The sequence below is a fragment of the Mercenaria mercenaria genome, chromosome 12 (genome assembly GCF_021730395.1).
Source record: "Mercenaria mercenaria strain notata chromosome 12, MADL_Memer_1, whole genome shotgun sequence".
In the NCBI taxonomy this organism is placed as follows: Eukaryota; Metazoa; Mollusca; class Bivalvia; order Venerida; family Veneridae; genus Mercenaria; species Mercenaria mercenaria.
The window spans coordinates 48822784-48846828 of record NC_069372.1 but is presented as its reverse complement, the minus strand read 5'-3'; the positions used below and the strand labels follow the sequence as shown (position 1 = coordinate 48846828).

The window sequence follows — 24045 nt, the reverse complement described above, 5'->3', positions numbered from 1 at the left end:
AAAACGCACGACCCTCCCAATCTCTAGCCCATCCACCCGTTCCTGCTCCCGCCCCGCCCCTACTCCATCCAGCCTCAAATAGAAAGAAGTTATATGATGCAGTGATATTTTCTGTATGTGTGTGATTCGTATATATGCATCATTTCTATCTTTTCAGACCTATGTTCTTACGTAGTGTAGCTCCAAAAGCATTATAAATACAAATGAAATCTGGTAATATCAACTTAATTATTCAGATATCATCTTTATACAACAAGTATAATATAACTGTACAAAATGTCAACTTTTGTTTTATGTTCTATGCGTTTGAATAATAATTTCTGAACGCTTGTTCGTAGTCTACCGACGGACAGGTGTATCAAAGGGCGACAACTCAATATTGGAGAATGTCCACTTTCGAAGTAATATATCAACCATTTTTTCATACATGCTCATTTCACACTGCCTCTGAAAAGAATGTGTCTGACCTAATATTTGCAAAGTATATTTTTTAACTGTGGACTTAAGACGATTTCTGTAAGTACAATTTTGTATTCAAGTATAATTTTATCTTAAACTTTGAAATAAAACATAAACGTGATGCATTATAAATGCAGAATGGCGTAATTATTATAATTTAAACGCAATAAATAAACCATATTTCGTTGGAATTTTACTTTTCATTATCCAAGGCGAGAGATAAAATTTATGAACAAAACAAGCACGTTTTCAATCAAAATGTAAACTTTGCTCGTCTTCATACGCTTACAGGTTTTTGTTTTTCGAAAGTTTCAGAAAAAAAGGTGAGTAAAAAGAAGAAAGGGCTTACATTTCTCAAATTCGGTGTGCCCATATGAACGGGTCTGCATTAAGGATCTTTTCGTAATCTGTGCAAAAGGTAGTGAGAAGAAAAAGCTGGGGTTGTACTACATCGTCAATATAACTGACTACAGACAGTGGGTCAGCAAACTCTTAAGATAGTATTTTTTTTAAAAATATTTATTGCAAATGTTTATTCAATCTTAGCAAAACTGCATTTATCTTGATTTGTGTATTTCATTTTTTTTCGAAGTGACAGCATTGTAAGAAAGTTTTTGGCGATAGTGCATTTTATAAGTTACATAATAATACCATCATCAACACATATTTTGTATTATAAAAAGTATTTTATATAACAAAAGTTTTACGTTAATGTATCCGAATACATATTTCATAAAAAAGCGCCCTGGTGACATTTTTACTTTAGTACGTATGAAGTTTTGTTTTTCTTTCACGCAAGCATTTATTTGCATTTCATTGACTCCTGTCATACTTATAATAAATTATGAAGGAGTTTTGTCGAAGCGGAACTTAACAACAACAACAACAACAAAAAGTAAAAGTGACGAAGAAAAAAAGTCTGTTTTCTGGAAAATCCGAATTTACTTGAAACAAGAATAAATTCTAGGCTTCTCTGTAAGGAAATTATTAAATGAATCTCATGTGTATTTATCAAAGCAAAAACCGTAGGGAGATCAGAGAGACCTTTCGGTGTCATTTTGATACTGAAAACATAATTTGTTGTTTCAGTTTGACATAAGCAGACAACTAAATGAGCACTGGTGACAGGTGTAATTAATGTTACTATAGAAACGTATTACGGTATGTCGAAAATAACAATTATACATATATAATTTTGGACCACTCTCTCCGCATCAACATTTCTCATCTACGTCAGAACAAGTTGTATTATGTATAGAGAGAAAATTACGTAATTGTAACACGTGCAAATATTTTTGAATATTAACATGACAATAACACAGAGGAAACATTATTTATCGATTTGTCATACAAGTATTTATTTCAAATTCAAATGACTTACAAACATATATATGTGTGAGCTGCCCACGCAACTTTAACTGTCTAATATACAATACTTTGTTACAAATTTCATATTGCTTTAGAAATACATTACATATTGCTTTAAAGATAATATTTGCATGAGCAACATTGACAATTCAGCCTGTACATAACATCATAACTGTCTGCTATACAAGTCTTTCTTGCCATTTCGAACGTGTATAAAACATTTTATTTGATGTCATAAACCATCTTAACCTGCAGGCTGTTTCAAGTATACGTGTGCAATTTACTTGCTAATTATTCTGTAATTTTTAGACTTAAATCAAAATTGTGTATTTTTTAAAAATGAAACATTACATTTTTGCAACCCCGTAAAAGTGACATGTTGAAATATTAATGAGATGGCTCATGAAAGTTTAGATATTCAGTTCTTATTCTAATGAAAATGAGGTACTGTTCTTATTTTGATGAAAGTGAGATGCCGTTCTTATCCTTGTGAATATGGTCACCAGGTGCATTTTTTTTATTCTGATGAAGGTGAGGTGCCGTTCTTTTCTTTTTTGATGAAGATGATGTGCCGGTCTTTTCTCCCTTTCTTGATGAAAATGAGACTCCGTTCTCATACTAATCAAAGTGAGGATACTCTTATTCTGACCAAAATGAGGTGCCATTCTTTTTGATTAAAATAAGATGCTATTCTTATTCTTGTCAGGGTGAGGTTATTCTTATTCTGATAAAAGTAATGCACCATTCTTATTCTGATAAAAGTAATGCACCATTCTTATTCTAATCAATGCGAGGTTATTTTTATTCTGATGAAAGTAAGGTACCGTTGTTATTATGATGAAAATGCTTATTCAGATGAATAATAGGGAATTCCAATTCTGTCGTTCTTATTCTGATGAAAATGATGTGTCGTTTTTATTCTGATGAAAGTGAGGTGCAGTTTTATTCTGATAAAACTGCGGTATCTTTTTATATTCCGACGAAAGTGAGAAACCATCTTATTCTGATGAAAGTGAGATGCCGTTATGTTAAAACGGACCAGCATCAGAAACACGATGTTAAAAAACTATGTTTGAATATCATTTTGGCTTTATTCATATTTCATAATAAATGTCAACTGAATTTTGCAAACTTTACATTACTTTAGTTTTTATCATTTGATATGCCAACAAATTTGAAACTGAAACTATTTCAAGCTGCGTTTTTGTCCGTACCGTTATGTATTTTTGCCTTTTCTCTTGTATGTTGGTGGTGTAACCCCATCCCATTTCTTTTACACCGTTCATGTTAATGGGTATTTGATGAACCCCTCCCTTCATTTTACGTTTGCTACCGGAGATTCTGCTCATACCTTCTTATTCAGCTGCATTTAACTATGATATCTAAAACCAGTTTTGTGATTGACAATAAGATAATTCTATCTAATGGAGAATGAGACATAATAAACATTATTTACTGTAATCATTTAAATATGGACATAATGTTTTTACAGAACATGGCTAATTTCAACAAGGTAGATTTATCATCAGTGTTCATTAACTTACACTGTCTAACAGTATTAGGATAAGTATAATTATACTAATCAACATATTTCTTTATATCTGTAATAAAATGAGTGCATTGGAAAATATAGTGAAATTCATCTCTTACTACATTAACTGAGTAAAGAGTGCATGTTCTGAATCCTTTCAGTGTTCAAAATTCTACCCATTCCAATTTATGATTGACACATCTAAATTTACACAAAATATTAGCAAGATCAGGAGATAAAACATTAATATAATTTTCAAGTACAAATTCTTTTTATGCATATTATCTTCTGTACTGAACCAGTTTTGACTAAACTGATCACGAAAACAAGATATTACACAACTTTTGAACACATTAGAAGCAATAACATTTTGATCTGACTAAAAAAGTTGATAAACCAATATTATTATTCAATGTCTTATGTACATAACCTAACCACTCCAAGTGTACACCATGACCATGGACAGTACATAATTTGTGCAAAGTTCTTTACAGGAATGAAGCTTTTTTGGTAGAGACAGGGAAGACAAATCAGTAAAACCGTTCTTCAGTCTTTTCTGGTCTTTTTTTATCGAAATGATATTTTAATTGTACTAAATTTCTTTTTTATATACCATGTTACATATGTCACTTCTGTCAGATATGTAAAGTTATTTCAAATGTCTTACTGCATACTTTTGTGTCACTTTTCTGATTTGAGCTTAATAAAGGTAATGTTGTTGTTGTAGTGATTCACTGAAGAATGAGTTTTGCACTGTTATCAAAATATCATAAAAGTACATTTGAAGTAGTTGAAAAGTTACTGTGCATACATATGAAAATAGGGAATTAAGTATCCTAAAGGGAGATAAGTTGACTTCTTTTCTGTTCTGTACAGGTTTTACAGTTTATGCATTTCATCGTTTTACTGTCTGTCAGTATGTAACACGAAGTGTCATTAATGGCACGTGCAAACTACGTTGTTCGGATATAATTTTTCTAAAAGGAGGATGGTTCTAGATAGAGAAACTGTGCACACACTCGCGTATTGTCGTCTGCCGGGTCACAAGTTTCCTAAAACTTCCTTCAGTAGTTAGGCTACAATGTAATCTTGGAAAAAAATAAGTACGAAAAAAAAATAGTTAGAATTAATAAACATAGCTCTACGATTCTTCAGCGTTCGCTCTGTGACGCGCAAGATGAACGGAAAGACATTACGGATTATTTGCATGTCTATATACTACACAAGTATTCAACATTTTTTTTTTCAACAGACTAAATGTTACTTCAGTTATTTGTCGTAGAATAAAACCATTGTTTAGAGTTAAGATATTTAAAATATTCACCGGTTATTTGCCGGTTCTATGTTGTTTTCTTTTCCAGAGCTTTGACGTAATAAATGTGCATGCTTTTCATAATAACACACAGTTTCCGTCATCTGCGTTTAAAGTTTCATAAAGCTTTATTTTTTATGTTAAAATCACATGAAACGCGGCTCTCCAAATAGATGTTATGCATAATTGCATGTTTAGAATAACACTATTTCCATCACACTTCCATTAGAACCATAAAGGGTGGTAATAAAGAAACAATACAATGAGTTCAATAAAACTTCCTATTGTGTTATTCAGTAAATATATGTATAAATATTGCAGAAACTAATTATCGAAATCAGGATATAACAAGAACTCAGTATATATTATGTTCATAACAAAATATGTGGCAGCCACATCATTAACAAAGGCACCATGAGTCTTTAAAAGGGAACTAAATCGGGCCGCGGTAGAAAAAATACAACTTTCATATGTGTCTGCAGCTCTTCATACATAGTTTGTCAAGTTTAAAACAATAATAAAATATCTTAGCAAAATATGGCAAGGTACATCTTTAAAAGTTATTATAACTGCAGCTTCTCAAAATACAAGAACTGTCAAATTTTATTACTTCAAAATATGCTAACTGCTTATATTAAGTGAAATATCAACATCATATAACAGATTTTTATTGCACAGCTTAAGTTCAAGTGCAGCATTTTTGAAGCCTACATTTTCACCGTAGGTTCCTTATATGTGATATACTCTTTAAAAGCACACACTCAAAATTTGAAGAATATAGATTTAAAATATCGCTTATAGGTCAAGCAACTGAGGTATTTTAACCGATCGGAACGACCCCAAGTTGCAGATAAGAAGGAAAAAAGTGCCCTAGTATGAGGCAAAGTCGTAAACTTGGGTGTATTAATTTTATGTTTATGCGTTAAATCTAGGGCGCAACCGGATGAGCGGGGCTTAAAACAGAAGATAAAAAAGGATACCGTAGTTGTGCTTTTGCAAAAATTTGTCTGTTTTTGAATTAAAAAAAATATCTTGTTTAGACTATACGCCTCTATTCCTTTATAACAAACAAACAGATATGCTGGAGATGGTGATTTAATTGCTTGAAACTTGAAAAATATTTTTAGAAGTAATTTGAAAATTAAAAAAAAGGTTACTACTGAAATATAGGTGATATTTAAAAGGGAAGACGCCTTTACAAGGTAAGTCTAATCTTAAAATATGTTTGCGTATTTTTTGCTTGAGAAAACGTAATAAAAATTCAAAAATTAAAAGTGTTTCTCCGGTATAGCGGTAAAATTATTAGAAAATAACGATAAATCTAATTACAAATATACAATAAATAAGAAAAAATAATACTTACTTAATGCACTTTTTTTCAGTGACTTAGGGAACTATTTCCATGGACCATATCTGACAATTTCACACTAAAAATGCTTTTTGGCTAAAATGTGGGTAAAATTTGATAATAAAAACAATTTGTTTAACGTGTAATCTGCATCATACAACTTGCAGTTCTCACATCTGCTGTCTTCGCACCTTCAATACTCAAAAATGCATTTATCACACCTGCATTACGCACACCTGCAATTCTCACACATGCAGTACTCACATCTGAAGTTCCGGTTCACCTTGCAGTACAGACATCTGCAGTTCTCACACTTGCAGTTTTCACACCTGCAGTACCTCACGTCTAAAGTTCTGACACATGCAGTTTTCAACTTGCTGTTCTCACACCTGCAGCTCCCAACTTGCAATTCTCACACCTGCGGTACTCACACCTCTATTTCTGAACCTGCAGTTCTCAACTTGCAGTTCTCACATCTGCTGTCTTCACACCTGCAGTACTCACAGCAGCAGTTCTCAGCCTGCAGTTATCACATTTGCTTTTTCCAAACGTGCAGTACTCACAGCAGCAGTTCTCAACCTGTAGTTCTCACATCTGCTTTCTTCAAACTTGCAGTACTCACAGCAGCAGTTCTCAACCTACAGTTCTCACATCTGCGTTCTTCACACCTGCAGTACTCACAGCAGCAGTTCTCAACTTGCAGTTCCTACATCTGCTGTCTTCACATCTGCAGTACTCACATCTGTTGTTCTCGATCTGCAGTTCTTAACTTTGAATGCGAAGATTGTATAGTATACGTTATGGCTTATCAGTCTGACAGAAGACATAAGAAAAATTTGAATAGCGGATTGTTTTATTTTTGAAACTATATGTTTAAACGCACCATCGTCCACAAAAATACCAGCACAAATAAAAGACACCAAACTAGCAGAAACAAAAAACGGTATGTGTATACAAAAGGCTGTAATCAATCTCACGAGCTGCGGTGGCCCAATGGATAAGGCACCTGCCCCGCAATCGGGAGATACACGGTTCGAGCCCTGTCAGAGGAGGCGCAACTTGTTACTGAAGAGAGATCGGTCGGTGAGCCTCCAGCTAGTTAAATAATGGTTACCGATTGCCTACTTGCCTGGTGCCTGGCATTAATTGGAATCGGGAAGTAATGCTGTTCAATGTACTCGTATGTAGGTTTGGCTGGCCCTTTCATAGGGGTGACATATAATAAACAAACACTTTACATTAAATGGTAGACCAGAATTTGATTTCACAAGTCGTTGTGACTTTAAACAAAGAAGGAAAGATGTCAGTTTCTTACAAGGTTACCGCGCATCTTTAAAATCATAAAATATATATCAACATTGTGTTCTACCAATGTTTCTTTTGATATTTTTGATTCTTTAATTGCTCATGTAAACGTGTAAACATGTAAACATGCCATTTATTGTTCACCTTAACACTACTCATTGATAGAAAATTGATCAAATAACGTAATTAACATTGTTTTCATAATTTTGTTCGGCGACAAAACAAGTGTTATATGCTTAAAGCGAATAAAAATAATTATGTTTATATTCGGTTCCATCACCCCAACACTAACAAATTATTTAAGACTAGACATCATATTTTACAGAAAAACTGCCAATTTAAGTAAAGTTGAGGATGAGAAATGTTGTTACGGTAGTGGGCCCGGAAACACAATTGACAAACTATAAACTCACTAAATATTCTGCACCCAAAGAAGAACAAGCAAACACCCGGTTATTACCAAGTTTGATTACGGGCCCATCACCTCAAAACTAGCAAATTATCTAAAACAAGACATTATGTTTTTACAAAACACTGCCAATTTAAGTCAAGTCGTTCTATCTTCGCAATTCATAAGTTTGGAGAATTTAAAAGCATTAGGACGTTTAAAGTAGTAGTCATCAATATATTTTTTCTAACATTATTAAAGAATGTACAATTAAAGAGATAATGAAATTCATCGCCTAACAGGTTATTATCACATGAGTGTAGGACAAAATCCCCTGCGGACAAAACCCCCTTTGCTCATTTTTGCATAGGCGGACAAAACACCCTTCATGTTTTTTACAAGGAGGACAAAACCCCCTTCACACTTTTTTCAAGGAGGACAAAATCCCCTTCGCGTTTTTTACAGGGTCAGAACAAAAACCCCCTCATCCTAGAATGAAAAGGGCAAATTATATAATAATATTAAATTAATCAAACTATCTGAGAGTTATTTAACATACAATTAACAAATTAACATGTCAATTAATTAAGAGATATTTCACACTTTTTTCTACAAACTATAATAATTGTATATGTATAGCCTGATTAATCTCAAAGTCATTATGGAACAAACTGTAATAATTGTATATAACAGAGTAATTTTTAAGTACATCAGTTATCCATATTATAATTGTTAATTATAATTATCTTCAAGACGTCTTTTTCTATAAATAAAATGATAAATCTTAAAGTGTATTATGATGTTTTCTCTTATGAATCCTTATAAAAAGCAAAGGGGGTTTTGTCCTCCTTGTAAAAAAATGTGAAGGGGGTTTTGTCCTACTTGTAAAATTCAACAAAGGGGGTTTTGTCCTCCTTGTAAAAAAACATAAAGGGGGTTTTGTCCGCCTATGCAAAAATGAGCGAAGGGGGTTTTGTCCGCAGGGGATTTTGTCCGGATCCCTTATCACATAATTGACAGATTCTTTGTTCTCTAGCAATATTGTAAAATCTTCCTTTTTCTATAGGTAATTTATGATTCATGCACCTAAATTTACATAGTGTAACAGCAAGATCATTTGGCAGAAGTTTGAAATATTTTTTCAAATACAAATTCTTGTTTATACATTCTGTAATTCAAAATTTACTTGAATTATTAACAATACTATTCCAGTTTTGCACAAATTGGTCGTTAAGCCTGGAGTTAACAATCCTTTTAAATGAGTTAAACAGTGGAGTTTTTTGTTCGAACCAATAATTGGACATACCCAGATTATTCAAATTATCTCGGACAAAGGAGATCCAACTAAATTTAATATTTAATCTTTCATGCAAAAAAAGTGATGTTCTATATATGATATTGCAAATGAATTCACAAGCTTACACCAATAATTTAAAACTCTACTTTTGATACGATTAGAAAGTGGTGTAATACCAAATTCGCCATATAACATACAGTTAGGTGTGCTCTGCTTCAGATTCATGATATATTTAAGATATTTCAATTGAAATTTATCAATAATATCAACGTTTTCAATTCCCCATACTTCCGAGCTATATAAAAGAATAGGTGCGACCATGGTGTCAAATAGTTGTAATTGCATATCAATAGGCAAGTGCAATTTTCTAGACTTTTTAATAACAGAAAACATGGCTTTTGCGGGCTTGGTCAGTCAGATAGGTTTTGGTTTTACTAAATTTCCCATTGCATTCAAAGTAGGTTTATGGTAGAAATTGAATACTCTTCAAAAAGGAGATACTCTATTATGGGCCTAATACCTTAACTCATTGTAAGTATGGGATAAGAACACATTTGAATTATTACAAAGTCCACTTTGTTTTATTTTATTTTATCTTTTATTTTAGGAGAAATATGCAGGGATTGACTATTCAGAGACTTGGACTTAGAATTAAAAACACCTGGGTAACTGATGGTCTATCAGAGATCCTGTGTACATTCATTCTTGCTGTGAGTATAGAGTTCTATCCCAGACAGAGTTGTCGTTCTTTAACTTCCGCTAGAAAATGGCATTATGAGAAGAGTTTCTGTTAAGGTGATTCTGCATGTTTGGATAAAAAATTGTACGATGTAGATTTTTTTTCTCTTTTAAAGATTTACTGCAAGATCGCTGTTTATTATGCGTATACAAATGAAAACAATAACATGATGTGTTAAAAAAACTGGCACTACATGAAACAGTTATTAAGTTTTGCAATGATTTTATAATGAATGTTAATATGGCTGGATAAGTACGGAACAGTTATTTTCTTTTCTTTGTTTTGAGGCCCTGATTAATAGGTTTACTTTATTTAATAGGTTGCCATTAATTCATAAAATAATCTTCATTTCCGTATGCCGAGCCCTGGCTTTATTCTACTTTTTCCGGATAAAAGACAATTTTGTTGGCTTTTGCGCAGGTTTAATGCCGATTGTGTTGATAACTCAATTTTAGCTTGTCTGTTTGACTTCAGAGCTATATTTTTGTCTACCTTTCACAAATTTAAGGAACTATTTTGTAATGTTCAACTTACCAGCTGTAAAAGGAAAGAAAATTACCAACATTAAATGTTTTGAAAAACATTTCATTTTTTACATTTTAAATAGTCAGAGTTCTTAACATTATCTGATTAAAGTTTTAAACTATTAATAAATTGTACCAGACCTCGCAGAGCAGACAGTTTCATTGCATATTTCAGCTCTCAAACATTTTTTTGTTTATTTTTATTACCCTTATTTGAATTATTCTTTCTAATATACATATTTTGCGTCGGTATCGTTAAATCAACACAATTTTATAACATACAGTCATATAATTTTTATTGATTTCGGCTTACGATATCTTAAAACCTCTTCGGCAGTTCGCTGATTGTGAAGCTCATACATGCACATCAATAAACAAAAACAGTAGGTTATATTCAACTTATTTTCCATCGAGGAGGAATATATTTTGTTAACTATCTCAACATAATGCTTTTTTTAGCCAGTGCTTTAGCAACTTTCTATAGCTCTAAATCAACTATCAAGTTTCAACCTCACGTCGTTTGAGTTTTCCTTCTGTTTCTATGTGACCGCATCACACAAATATTCTGGACGTATAAAAATAGTCCCATATCTTGGTATTGTGTGAGTGTGTGTGCAACTGAGGACTACTGCTTTAAACAACAAAAAAAAAGCAAAAACGGATTCTAGAATAATCATGAACTTTATATTAACATTTGAAATAATTGGAATCACTCCGTCTTTTGTATCAGTTTTTCTACATAAACCCACTATCGCAGTCTATGCACAATGAAATATTGATTCTCCAGATGTATCGGCTGATATATCACTCAATAAGTACTGGCTATCAGTCCTTTCAGGGCTTTGATTTATAATTTGCTACGCCCTTTTTGCAACCAGCATATCCCTAATAGTCTATATCTTCCAAGAAGGTCATTGTAGATCAGACAATATTTGCGTGGTTTTATTTTCGCTAATTTGTACGATCAAAGCGTCAAAACCTTAATATCCTTTCCGCACCCCAAACATAATAAATTGTGTTAGCGTCTGATGGCCCTTTCACGCTTCCGTAGAATCAAATTTTCTTTTACACGAAATTCATTTTGAAAATATTTCTGAAATGTCTAGATCTGTAGCTCTCAAATACAGAAATTTCTGACATCCGAGGCATGTACTGACACTTTTAGACAATATCAAAAAGGACCTTTAGAACGATTTGTCGAAGTTCCAAAACTCTTCTTATGCTCTTGCTCTTTTGCGGACCCCTGTGGGATTTGTCTCTTTTTCCGAGTGCAAATATTTTTTTCGTAGACGAAAAGCTGACATGTCGTGCTAAAGCCCAAGTACATGTATTTTCAAATCCTAAGAAAGTGCAACATTTAGACGGGGTTACCCCTTCGCCTGAACCCTGATGCGACTTTCGTTTAGCCTGTGTACTTTCATTTTCTTTACTTCGGGGAAAAGCTGAAGGTCGTCTGACGTTATTTTCTGTGTTGTCAAAAGCATACGTATACCGTGAAAGTTACTTAATCTATGGTGAACCGAAAAAATAATCTACTCTTTAATGAAACGCGCAAATTGCCTTATCTGTAGTGACGCGCACAATCTTTGAATATCGGCCATATTGGACAGTCTGAATAGTATTTGTTCACAGTGGTTTTAGGAACCCTTCTGTGGGAAAGAAAGTATTTTTCCTTGTTAGTCGGTATTTGCTCATTATATGTGTCGTTAACGGGGAGTGAAATGTGTTTAAATTTATTACAGTTGTTTGTTTACGCGTCCGGTGCCCAGGACATGTTAACATATGGTGCTGCAAGTTCAACGCCCGGGAAAGCTCTGGCATCAGGTGCTGGACTGACAATAGCTGTATATGCTGGAATGAAAGCGTCAGGTAAGTTGACGATTTCATTTTGCAGCGGGACAGAGTTTGGTTGTCACGCAGGAATGCAGACAATAGGTCACTTTGTAATCGGGGTGTCATTATTTTTAAACTGAATATAAGACATTTGAGTTTTAGGCAATTCATAATAGTTCACATTATCCACAAAATGTGAAATTTTCAGTTTGTTTTTATTACTTAGGTTGAGTTCATGTATGTCAGCCATTTAAGTTTTAATGGTGAAAAGGGTCAGGTGCCCCTCCACGCATTATTTCAGACTCGGTCTACACCAGCCTGGGTAGAACCATTTACCTTTCGCAAGTAAGGCGAACAGCATTCCGACAAGGTGCAAGAGATTCGAAATCAGCGGCATTAACCACTCAGCCTCGAAATACCTCCATAGGGGTTTCAGATTAAATGCACTTCAAGAAAATGTCAGACACAAGTAGTTTATATCAAGATAGGCTGAAATGTCTTTCATACAACACAACCTCTTTTATCCGACATCTTTTCGATCAGAAAGGTCGGTATCAAGAGAATTTCAGATATGAGGGGATTTTGTCTGTGAGCACAATAAACTGTACATTGTGTAATATTGTTTGCATCCGTGTTTACCAGTAAAAAGAAAAAAGTATATCGGTCCTGGCCGGACTATTAAGATTTACGTACATTTACATTAATTGGTGTGTATGCTAAAATACTAAAAAAAAAAAAAAAAAAAAAAAATGTTATAAACTTTTCAGGTGGAAGTGCAAATCCAAATGTGTCCTTAATGTTTTGTCTGCTAGGAAAGATGAAATGGAAGAAATTACCTCTGTATATTGTATCAGAATTTATTGGTGCGTTTCTCGCAGCCGTTGTAGCCTACTTTATTTATGAAGGTAAGACTTTAACAGAATGCTTAAATGGGTGTAAAAGAATATTTCATAACATTGCAACGTATTTTACGGCACATATTTTTAGAAGATGTTGCCTCGTTAACAGCTGCGGCATGTTTTTTGCAAAGCCCTGAAAAAGACTGCTAGGGAGGTTTCTTGTGGACATTTTTTTTCTGTTTTATATCAATTATTGAACTACATTGTCACTGATAATTCATCTACGATGTTCTTGAATTGAACTGTATATTTTCTGTAGCGCATGAACTTCTTTTGGATGTTTAGGATTTTTTTATTGTCAGAAGTATACCTTTAAACATGGTGGCGGGTAACCCACTAAAAAAATTGATAAAGCTGTATATCGAAAGGTCAGACATGTATATTATCGCTCAAAATAGTGTTAGATTTGATACAAAGTTAACGAATGAATCGCATAATTTGTTCTAAAGAACTGACAATGTCTTTGCCTGACGTGAGTCAGAAATAACCCCAATGGTAAGAAAATACAATTATGTGTTTTAGAAGTTGAACTATAATACATTTCCTATCAAGTAAGCAGTTGATTGTACCTATATTTTCCGTTCATATACATTGCCAGAAATCTACAAAATTGAAAATAGATTTCGGTGACTGATGATTATTCCACTGAATACTGATAACTATTACATAACTCCTATACCGGGCTACCTGTTCTGTTCTGTTCTGTTATGCTAATAAGTCAAAAATTTAAAATAAAACTGTGAAAATTATCATTTAATAAAACACTCATTGAATCTCGGACCTCGGGCAATAGTGTTGACTATAGACCAGCACGCTATTCAGTAAGTGTATAATATGTATCGTAGGTGGCATGTGTATATAATGCTCATGCATTTGATTCTACTTGTTTCATACACGACACTGTTATAATTGTAAATTAGATAAAGAAGTAGGTTATTCTAGCGCTCATTTGATGTTTTTCATTTACAGATCTAATCATTGCATATGAAGGTTCTACAGATCGTATACATGCCGGCAGCATAAATTCAACAGCAGCATTGTTCACATCGTTTCCACATCCCAGAATTTCAAAAACAACTGGATTTTTTGATGTTGTAAGACAATTCTATTTGCTTGTTATAATGTTAAAGGCACTATAACCGCCAGATCGTACGACAACAACAACAAAACAACTTGAACAAACAAACAAACAAACAAAAAAGAGAAAGAATTTTTTAAGGAATCAGAAAATCATTGCTCTATTTCTAAAGAATGCATTAGTTACTGACAGATTATAAGGTATGGAAATACATAAGAATTAGTTGTCTTAATTAATCTTTCCATTAATAAGTGAAAAGCGTTTGTAACGGAGTACAGGATGTGAACTGAACTTTTATATTTAACGACAGTTAGGTACGTATTCCCTTGTTATATATTGGTCAAGACCGAAAGAATATGTTTATTGCCGCGGCGACCCAGCTTCGATTACCGACTCCAGCATGTTTTTTTTTCTTGATTTGGCATTTATAAGATAGTTTAGAAGCAATAACTCATGGTCTAATGTTCATAACATGACCGAACTTCAATTTCAAAGAAAGGTAATTATTTAGCCAAAATCTAGTCAGTGCCTTTAAAATATAAGAAAAAAGTTGAAACTACGCTACTATATGTCAACTATATTGTTTACTATTGCGCATGAATGTAAATGATTTTTTAAAAGATGCAAGTATTTTCTCATTGAATACAAAAGACCATGAAATATGCCAAAAATTTTACACAATAGGTCAACAGCAAATTTCTGGATTTATGACCAGTCCAAGTTCAATTCTTTATTTGTATATAATAATGTCATGGTAAAACATAGACAGAAAATATGCCTTGTATATAAGTCCATGCTCCTATTATTCCTTTCGGAAATCAATCTTAAACCAGCGGTATTTTCCGTTCGATTATGCAGTCTCCGTATGCGAAACCGGCGTTCTCCGGTTGTTATGGAAAACAATATTCTGTTATCGCCGAAGGATGCCGAAATAGCGTAGGACAATAGTTAATCACACGGAAATTTCCAAGTGTCAATATTCTTAGACAGACCTCTAAAATCAATTTTAAAGTGTGAGCCTGGGCTCGTGATTTAGTGTTCAAAACTCCCTCCAGCTTCAATTAGCTTAAATTATTTTCTGCTCAGTAGTGTCATTAACTTAGTAACTATGCATGACGAAACTGAATAAATAGGACTATATGCCATCTGAAATGTCTGGAAAGTTTCAACAGTATGGATGCAAAGTGAACAAAGTTCCACCGAAAAATTCTATTGCTTAAGTCTAAATTTCAGATTTACAATAGCATGTAAATGATTACGGGTCAAGGACATTAATTTGTCGTAGCAATATTTTGACAGTGTTAAATAGTTTTGTTTCTTTTCTTACAATGACAGACACTGGGAACAGCTCTCCTAACTGGTGCTATAGCGGCTATTGCCGACCCCTTCAATGCTGGCACTTCTAGAGCACTTATACCACTCGTGTTTACACCAATGTTGTACGGTATAGTCATGACTTTTGGAGTAAACACCGGTGCCGCTATCAACACAGCCATAGACCTTTCCGGAAGGACGTTTGCATATGCCATTGGCTATGGACCTGAGGTGTTCACGTAAGTAACAATCATTTTTAAGATTTCGAAAATGTATGCGTTTCTTCAACTATGCATAATATTCTGTTTTATGAGGATTATCGCATACTTCTTTCAACGCTCGCTCCCTAAAAATCAACTTATTTATTCGTTTGCTTACTTGAGGAGACAAGTTAACATTGCAAATGAATAAAGGAATAAAGTTAGATTAACCGACCGCCGTATATAACTGAAGTACCGTAAAATACGCTGATTTAGCATCTCTACACCCCTACAAAAATTAAAACAAACTCGGAAGCAGCCTAACCTTAAACTGTACTACAGTTTTCATAGTAACTATATAGCCGTGTTTCAGTTAAGGCGATGGTCCAGATATTTATGAAAAATAAATACAATTCAAACAATTTTAGCTTTAATTTGCTGATCTGCAAAATTAATAACTTTCTAATTACAAAAAAAAAAAAAAAAAAAATTGTGCTTACATCTACAATGTAAATTTTGTTTTGCATGCTTGTATGCCCTATGAATATTTGCACACCCGCTCTACAGATATTTTTATCAAATGAAAAACTTAAGTGCTTAAATTGAATATGTGTGTATACGCTGACTGATTATAGTAATAATTAAATATTAGCTCTATCTTGGGGTATGAGCTTTTTACAACTTTCATATATGACTTTTTGTTCAATGTAGACCGAGTTTGATTGAAATTTCTCGACAGTGTCATCGTGTTAACTTTGAAAAAGATCAGTGATCAGAAAGGTTTTGTTTATCCTCGCAAACTTTGGCCCTGAAGGCCGTTTAAGGTTATAACACACTAAATAGCCGCACTATATATTCTATATAAAATGACAAGTTTTCACAATGCTGCAATACACACCTAGACCCATTTTAAATTTCTTTAACTTACATTTTCTTGTAGAGCAACATTTATACTGTAAAAATATCCAAAGAAAAGTAGGGGTCATGTTTGATGCAAGAAAAATATTTCTGGTCAAACGTACACACCGTAATTTTTACACTGAAATGACAATCACAATTTAGGGTAGGGGTGTATGAATAAATTTCACATGTTAAATCAGTTTGGAGTCCTTTTTCAACATGCAAATGCTACCAGTATGTCAAGTATAGGCATGCAATATGATTTCAACCAATATATAGCAATGATTTCGAGGAAAATCCTTCTTACAGCAAAAAAAAACAAACTGAGAACTATTTGAATCCGCCATTATGCGATACCATTTTTTCATAGGTGCTCAGGCTATTTAGTGTCTGTATGCCTTTAATAGGAATAAGGTCAGTAATTCGGTCGAAAAATATGCTTCCGTGGTGTAGTCGAAAGAAGTCCATAATAAATAGATCCTAATTTTCCCATTTTTTTGCGCAAATTCGTGTAGAACGAGTGCTTTAATCACACCTTTTCGCTACTAGAATACATTTTCATGTTCATACAACCCACATTGCAAGTTTTGCAGATCGAAACCGGAAGTAGGTGTTTATTGCGCGGAGGAGAGCAAATATGCGCCATTTTTAGGGTAGCAGACCACAACTGACTGGCATTTCACTAGGAACTATTCAACCCCCTATTTTCTTTTCATTTTTTCGTTAATTTGTGATAGAACTTTCATGAAAAATAGGTGTAGGAAAAAGTGATGTTCTCTAAAGATACGTAAAGACGACATGAAGTTGTCATTTTTATATGAAACAAAGAAGGATTTGAATTACTGACCTTTAACCTAAATTTCCCGATATCGCGAAAATATAGAAAAAATCTTTATGGAATCGCGGCAATATATGACACATCGTCAAAAGAGCGGAAGGCAGAGGTGAGACCGACTGGAAGAATGTATTTGACAGTATATCCAATTTTATACAAATTATTTAAAGTATATAGGCATAAACTAGGAAACTGTGGGAATACAGATGAGTTATGAGTAATTTCTAAATCAGTGTCAAGTAAGCTCGTGAACTACTGGTCCCAGAATTATAGAGCTTGACAAAATCATGTCGGTGGCGACCAGGAACAACCAATTTCAGACACATTGTAAAATTTATAATTTTTGTCACTTAAAATGTAAAAACACTAACCGAAAAATCTAAGATAATGGTTGGAGAATGGAGGGGGTCATTTATCCGGATGACCAAGAAAAAAATCTTGATCCGACATACGGAAACATTTAATATGCCACGAATAAATGACACCATTAATAAACCCATGTGTTAAATGATAAAACTAGAAACGATTCTACCGTTCTAATGCTTAAATGTAATAACTAAAATGTTTGCATAAAAAAATAATTCCAGATATTGCAATGAAGTCAGTTACAAGTTGGGGATTCCCCTCAGTCAATGGCAAATATCTGAAAATAAAGCACATAGACCTTTGCACCTTATTTGACCATAGTGATAGAAAATAAGTAAAGTTACAGTAACGAGATGTTAATCTGCATTGTAAGAGATTTTTCTTTACGCGAAAATGTCATCAAAATTGTAATTTTCCTCATCATTATTTTTTCTTAATGTACAACTTTCTGAAATCAGTCCATCAAAAAAAAAAAGTCAGACAAACAACCTTATCATTTTTATGGTCTGAATTACTTTACTACATCATATTGCTTTGAAAAATCAAGGCAAAAGCAAATGCTATATATAAGAAGAAAAATATTCAAACGTGCAGATTGACATGTTGTTGCTAATCTGCATATCTTGCCGTATACGATAGTGGTGATGGTAACAAACATTCGGACTGAACATGGAATTACTTGGGCCTACTTCATGAGAATAAAGTAGTGGACCTTAACACAAGGTGTTTTTTTTTTCTAGTAATAAGTTGACTTTGTTCGATATTTTATCTATACCTCCTATATATTACAGACATGCCAACAACTGGTCATGGGTCCCGCCAGTTGCCGGAATTACTGGTGCCGTCACTGGTTCCTTTGTTTATCAGCTGATGGTCGGGAACCACCTGCCAATGGAAACAGTTTATCCCGCTGACGTCACTGTCCAGAAGGAGATCCCTGATATTCGGAATGGAACCCCTGTAGATTTAAAAGAATATAAATCAACATTATCAATGGACTCCATTAAAACAGTTTCAACGGTTGTTGACAGTTAGTGTCGTTTTTTAGTTGTAAATATTGGAGGTTTTTACATTTATTTTATTACATGTACAATTTTATATTAACAGTGATGTTTTCAATAAAAGAATTTAAACTCGTTTGAGTTGTTGGATTGAATGCCATGCACATAAAAATCCTCAGTTGCCTGCCTCTTCCTGGACATGTTAATCTGAGATTTCAACTCATTTTGCTTAATTTTCATTGGTTAAAAGAAGCCATATGACGTCATTTTTATTTTAAATTGAAACCTTGACTTGGATTACAGTCATTATCTTTACCTTCGAAAGACGATATTCAAATTATTTTACAATTGGACGCCAGTGTAGTCATTTCTGCCAACCGGATATTCGGCTTAATTCAGAAAATAGATACCCGCATTCTACTTTAAATACCTTACTTCCGCCAGGACAGTCCCTAAACAACGGATGCCTTTGGTCCAATGACTAAATGCTCAAAAATAGTGTATGTGTATATAAGCTAATATCTAACGATAAACGCCAAATGTGTAAACAATATGGCGTCTGACTGAAATGACTATCAGTGCTAAAGATAAGTGTTCCTAAAATATGTGCGGTACTAAAGTTTGTTTCTGAGCCTTTGAATCAGTACAAGGATCTGCAGAAAGCCTTCAGCGTCGACAAACTGTATGCCATATTCCCCAAGACCGACACGACAGCTTTGTCTACATTTTGAAAATTTTGAATAAGCCTACGAATTGAGCATATTGGGGAATAAAATATACCTGTATATCTTAGGACCTAATATGTTTCTACAAAGAGCTATAAAAATAATGAATATTAAAGGCATCTACCATACATACATTTTCGTTAGATATTTTTGATGTCTGTAAACGGATTCGGGACAATCAAGATTGGAAACGAAAGTAGGATGTAGCAAAGAGCTATAATAATAAATAGATCGGCAACCTGAAAGGCATACAGAGCAAATTTCGCAAATTTCGCAAATCTCGCCAACATCACGTGTATTTTATACTTCTTTGGCTTCTATATTCACTGCGTCGATAATGGTGTACACATGCGTGTATCTCATCTAAAGACCAAAATATTTGGTCAAATTTTCTGATATGTAGAGAAAATTGACCATGGTTAGTTTTACCCTGGACCGGATGAGAAAGAGACATATTTTAACAGAGACACATATCAAATAGGAACATCCACGTTCAAAGAACGCAAAGAACGCATCCTCTCAAAATCAAAATAAACACAACTTAACTGGGACCGAATGAAACTTCTGTATAGCCTGGTTTATCTCCCTGACATGTGTCTAACGATGTACGTTTTTTTCGTACACGTTATATAACATTTAACCTGCTAAATTTCTTAAATGGACTGGTCCATTATTCAGTTTGGGCAGTACCAATTATCATTTGAAGGGGTGTTCACTGAAAATCTATACTGACTGAATATCGAACAGTGCAGACCAAGATCAGCTTGCACGGATGTGCAGGCTGATCTTGGTCTGCACTGGCCGCAAAGGCAGAATCACTTGCCGCCAGCAGGCTAAAGATTGAAAAACAAGATATCCCAACCACAGATTGTTCAGATGTGTATGAATTATTTACCTAGAGCTGCGCCCTTGTGAATATATGCTGGTACGCGTCCGAACGACATTCAATGATTTTGCTGAACCACAAAATCGTGTTTTGATATATAAATTGTATCCACGCTAAGACGATATCAACCATCATTTGTCATGTCTGTTATTTTTCAGCGCGTTGCCCTGACTTTGTTGTTCTGTGCAATTCGTAGTTTGATTTTTACATTTTATAAGTTGTTCTGTATATTTTCACGCAAGTTGTTTTATGTATATTATAATTGTTGTTTTTTTGTACATTTTGTAGATTGTTATGTGCATACGGCAAGACATTGAACATTTTTGTCGATGATGTACTTACAGTGTCCGAAATTTCACCTCAAAGTGTCATTAATTTTACAATTCTCTGGTGGTTAAAAAAAAAAACGTTGTTCCAAGTATTTTTATTGATAGGATTGATTTGATTTCAAAGCAAAATAAATTGTTCAGTGGTCAATACTGGCACATTAATAACCCGGTGTTAAAGAAGCGTGAGAATTTCCCTCAGTCTGAAAATAAACGCTTGACCGGAATGTCTTATTTTTCAATTCTACACAAGTACGCTTCCGACCAAGATATTAACAGCCATCAAGCAATTCTTAAAAAAGATGTAGTTTGAGAAAATGGGTATTTTGTCATATTTAGGTCACATTTGAATGCTTTAATTAGTCAGTACAACCAGGGAACATACAAAAATATTTGTAGGCAGTTTCTTTGATATTACGGTTGTTACATTGTACATTTCTTATTATGAAGTGTAACTAGCCTTTGAAGATGTAGTTTGAATATGTTTTTTCCAACTAAAGTCATCACTAATGGTAATCCCAAGGTATTTAGCATTTTCTGAAGTTTTTAGTTCTTGATTATGTAATTTATAAGGAAAGATGATATTTTTTCTTTTTGGAGATTCTTATGATTTCGCATTTATCAGGATTGAATTCCATAGACCATTTACGTTCCCATTCCACTAATTTTGTCAAATCATCTTGAAGTTTGTTAGAGTCTGCTAATGAAATAGAAAAAAGTGGAAACTTCACAGGTGAGTCGATAGTGAGGTATATGATGGTGTCATCAGCAAATAAACGTATTCTACTTTTAACAGTGTCAGGAAGGTCATTGATGAAACAAAGGAAGAGACAAGGACCCAACACTGAACCTTGGGGAACCCCTGACAGAACTGATAAAGAGTGTGAGCCTTCAACTACTACAGATTGAGAACGGTTACTAAGGAAAGATTGAATCCAAGATAGAGATGTTTTGTTGACACCATGTTTCATGAGTTTATAGAGAAGAAGTTGATGATCGACCTTGTCAAAAGCTTTCGAGAAATCCATTACAATGAAATCTGTTTGTTTTCCAGATCGAAGATTGCCAAATATTTCTTGTGTAAAGGATAATAGTTGAGTCTCATAGCTATGTTTGGAACGGAAGCCATATTGGAAAGGTGTGAAAAGATTGTTGCTGTCGAGATGGCGCATGATGTTAGAGACCATGATATGCTCCATTAGTTTGGAGGCTATGCAAGTCAAAGAGATTGGCCGATAGTAGCTGGCTTTATATTTAGGGCCCTTTTTGTATACAGGTGCAACGATAGCAGCTTTCCAGTCCTCTGGAACTATACCAGTTCTCAGTGAGTTTTGGAAGACTTTAGTGAGAAAAGGAACTGTTTCGAGAGAAAGTTTTTTAAGTAATCTTGGCGACAACTTATCCGGACCAGACGCCTTGTTAGGATTTAGATCCTTAAGCATTTTCAAAACACTTTCTACAGTTATATCTATATCGCTCATTTTATTTTCTTGCTGAATTTTGTCATTTTCAAAAAGATTTAATTCACAAAGATGTTTAAGACTGACTGGTTTAGGTTTTGAGAAGACAGATTCAAATTGTTTGTTTAGAATTGTTGCTTTATCACATGGTTTGGTATAAGTTTTACCTTCAGATTTTAAGAGTGCTACACAATGATTGTCTGTTTTTTATGTTTCATAAAAGAATAGAACTTTTTGTTTTTACAAGCCTCTGAGTCATTAGAAAAGATTACTGATTCTAAATATTCCCAGTATGATTTGCGTATTTCTCTTTGAATGGTGGCTTTAAGAATAGTAAGTCGCTGTCTGATTTTACTATAATGTTCTTTTCCTTTAGCGTGTTTACATTTAGTGTGTAATTTATCTCTTTTATGTATCATTTTGATGATTTTTTGTTACACAGCGAAGATCACTTCTGGGTTTAGTCATGATGGTATTTACTTGGTAGCTCACTGACTTTATTTTTATTTTTTCCCACAGTATGTTTGGGTCATTAGATGAGAGTTGTTTAACAAAAACATTTTTAAAATATTCATTGAGAACAGACTTGAATGAATCCCAGTTGGCTTTTTAAATTATTTGATTTCACGTTTTACTTGTCGAGGTCTACCAGTTTTGATGTTCTTTTCATGAAAGACAATATTATGATCTGACGATCCAAGACTAGGTAATATTGTGGTATAATGAACTTGTGAAAGGCTGGTTTGTCAAGAATAAATCAAGAACATTGTTTTCTCTTATGGGTTCTTTTACTACCTGATCCAGGTTGAAATTTGTAAGATTTTGCAAAAATTGCTCATATAATGATTTAAATTTACAAGAATCCCTAACGTCCAATCTACATCAGGCATGTATAAATCGCCTAGTATCCACTCTATGCTATTTCTAGGTACATTCTGTTGCGGGTTCCAAAGGACGACAGGCTATTTTGATCATTTTCAAAAGGTTTATAAAATGCTGATAAATAGATACATGTTGTTTTGACCCCTGCAATGCTTAATATGTCCATAGTATGTTGCAATCTGGATAAGTCTTTAAGTCAGGTTGTTTCCTCACAAACAAATCTGTTGAAAACAGCTAACATTACACCACCCCCTTTACCACTGGTTCTATCATCTCTAAAAACTTGAAATTGGTTATCTTCGGGAAATATTTCAGAAGAACAAATATCTGGTTTCAACCATGTTTCAGTGAACGCTATGACATCAGGTCTAATAGAAGGTGAAATTCTGGAATTTTATTTCTTATTGATCTGCAATTTATATTCAAAATCGTTACACGTTCATCATTGACTTTTCCTGTGTTTACTTTATATATGATACTGTTATCTTTTTTTAAAAACTTTTTCTGGAGGTTGTGGTATGGTTTTAGTATTTTTAGGCGTTGATGTAAATTTAGGTTTGATATGATGGTATGATCTGTTTGGTGACTTAGTATGTTCCGAGATGTTTTTGAGATCTGATATGTGATGGTAAGGTGTGATATCAGAAGGATGCTGTTCTGTGGCAGAAAAGCTGTTGGTATCTGCTAGAGTATTCAGTGTATCCATCAGACGTCGGAGGCCACAGTGCAAACACAACCAGACAAGCCGAGAATCAGAGTTTCTCGTATGTGCTGTCACCTATCCCCGAACATGACGCATGGTACCATTGGTCACAATCCTCGCAATAGATCCCACTCTGGCTCCAGGTGACTTCTTCTGTACAATATCCACACAGGAAATCCTGGGTTTCAGACATAGATGACTGGGGGCCTGGGTTGGACTCAACATTTGAGGATTGATTTATCAGGAAAGCGAATATGTATATCAGTGTAGTTTTGCTCTTGTGATGTTTATCAAACATGTGTCTGTTTTTCATAACTTTACTGAGGGAGGCGATGCAGGATGATGTTTCGGTCCTGTTGTCATCGG

General features: G+C 34.0%; 1 protein-coding gene across 2 annotated transcripts; it reads left to right on the top strand.

Annotated features, from left to right (window-relative positions):
* Positions 1-363: 363 nt before the first annotated feature.
* LOC128547374 (aquaporin-10-like) lies at positions 364-18833 on the top strand. 2 transcript variants are annotated; one of them, XM_053519972.1, is made up of 7 exons: positions 364-516; positions 9616-9718; positions 12014-12140; positions 12872-13009; positions 13973-14097; positions 15417-15634; positions 18488-18833. In XM_053519972.1, the coding sequence occupies exons 2-7, from the start codon at positions 9623-9625 to the stop codon at positions 18729-18731; spliced, it is 948 nt and encodes a 315-aa protein (XP_053375947.1). In that variant the 5' UTR covers positions 364-516; positions 9616-9622; the 3' UTR covers positions 18732-18833. The 2 variants fall into 2 exon arrangements, with proteins under 2 accessions (XP_053375947.1, XP_053375948.1); XM_053519973.1 differs by lacking the exon at positions 364-516 and adding an exon at positions 5725-5872.
* Positions 18834-24045: the final 5212 nt, after the last annotated feature.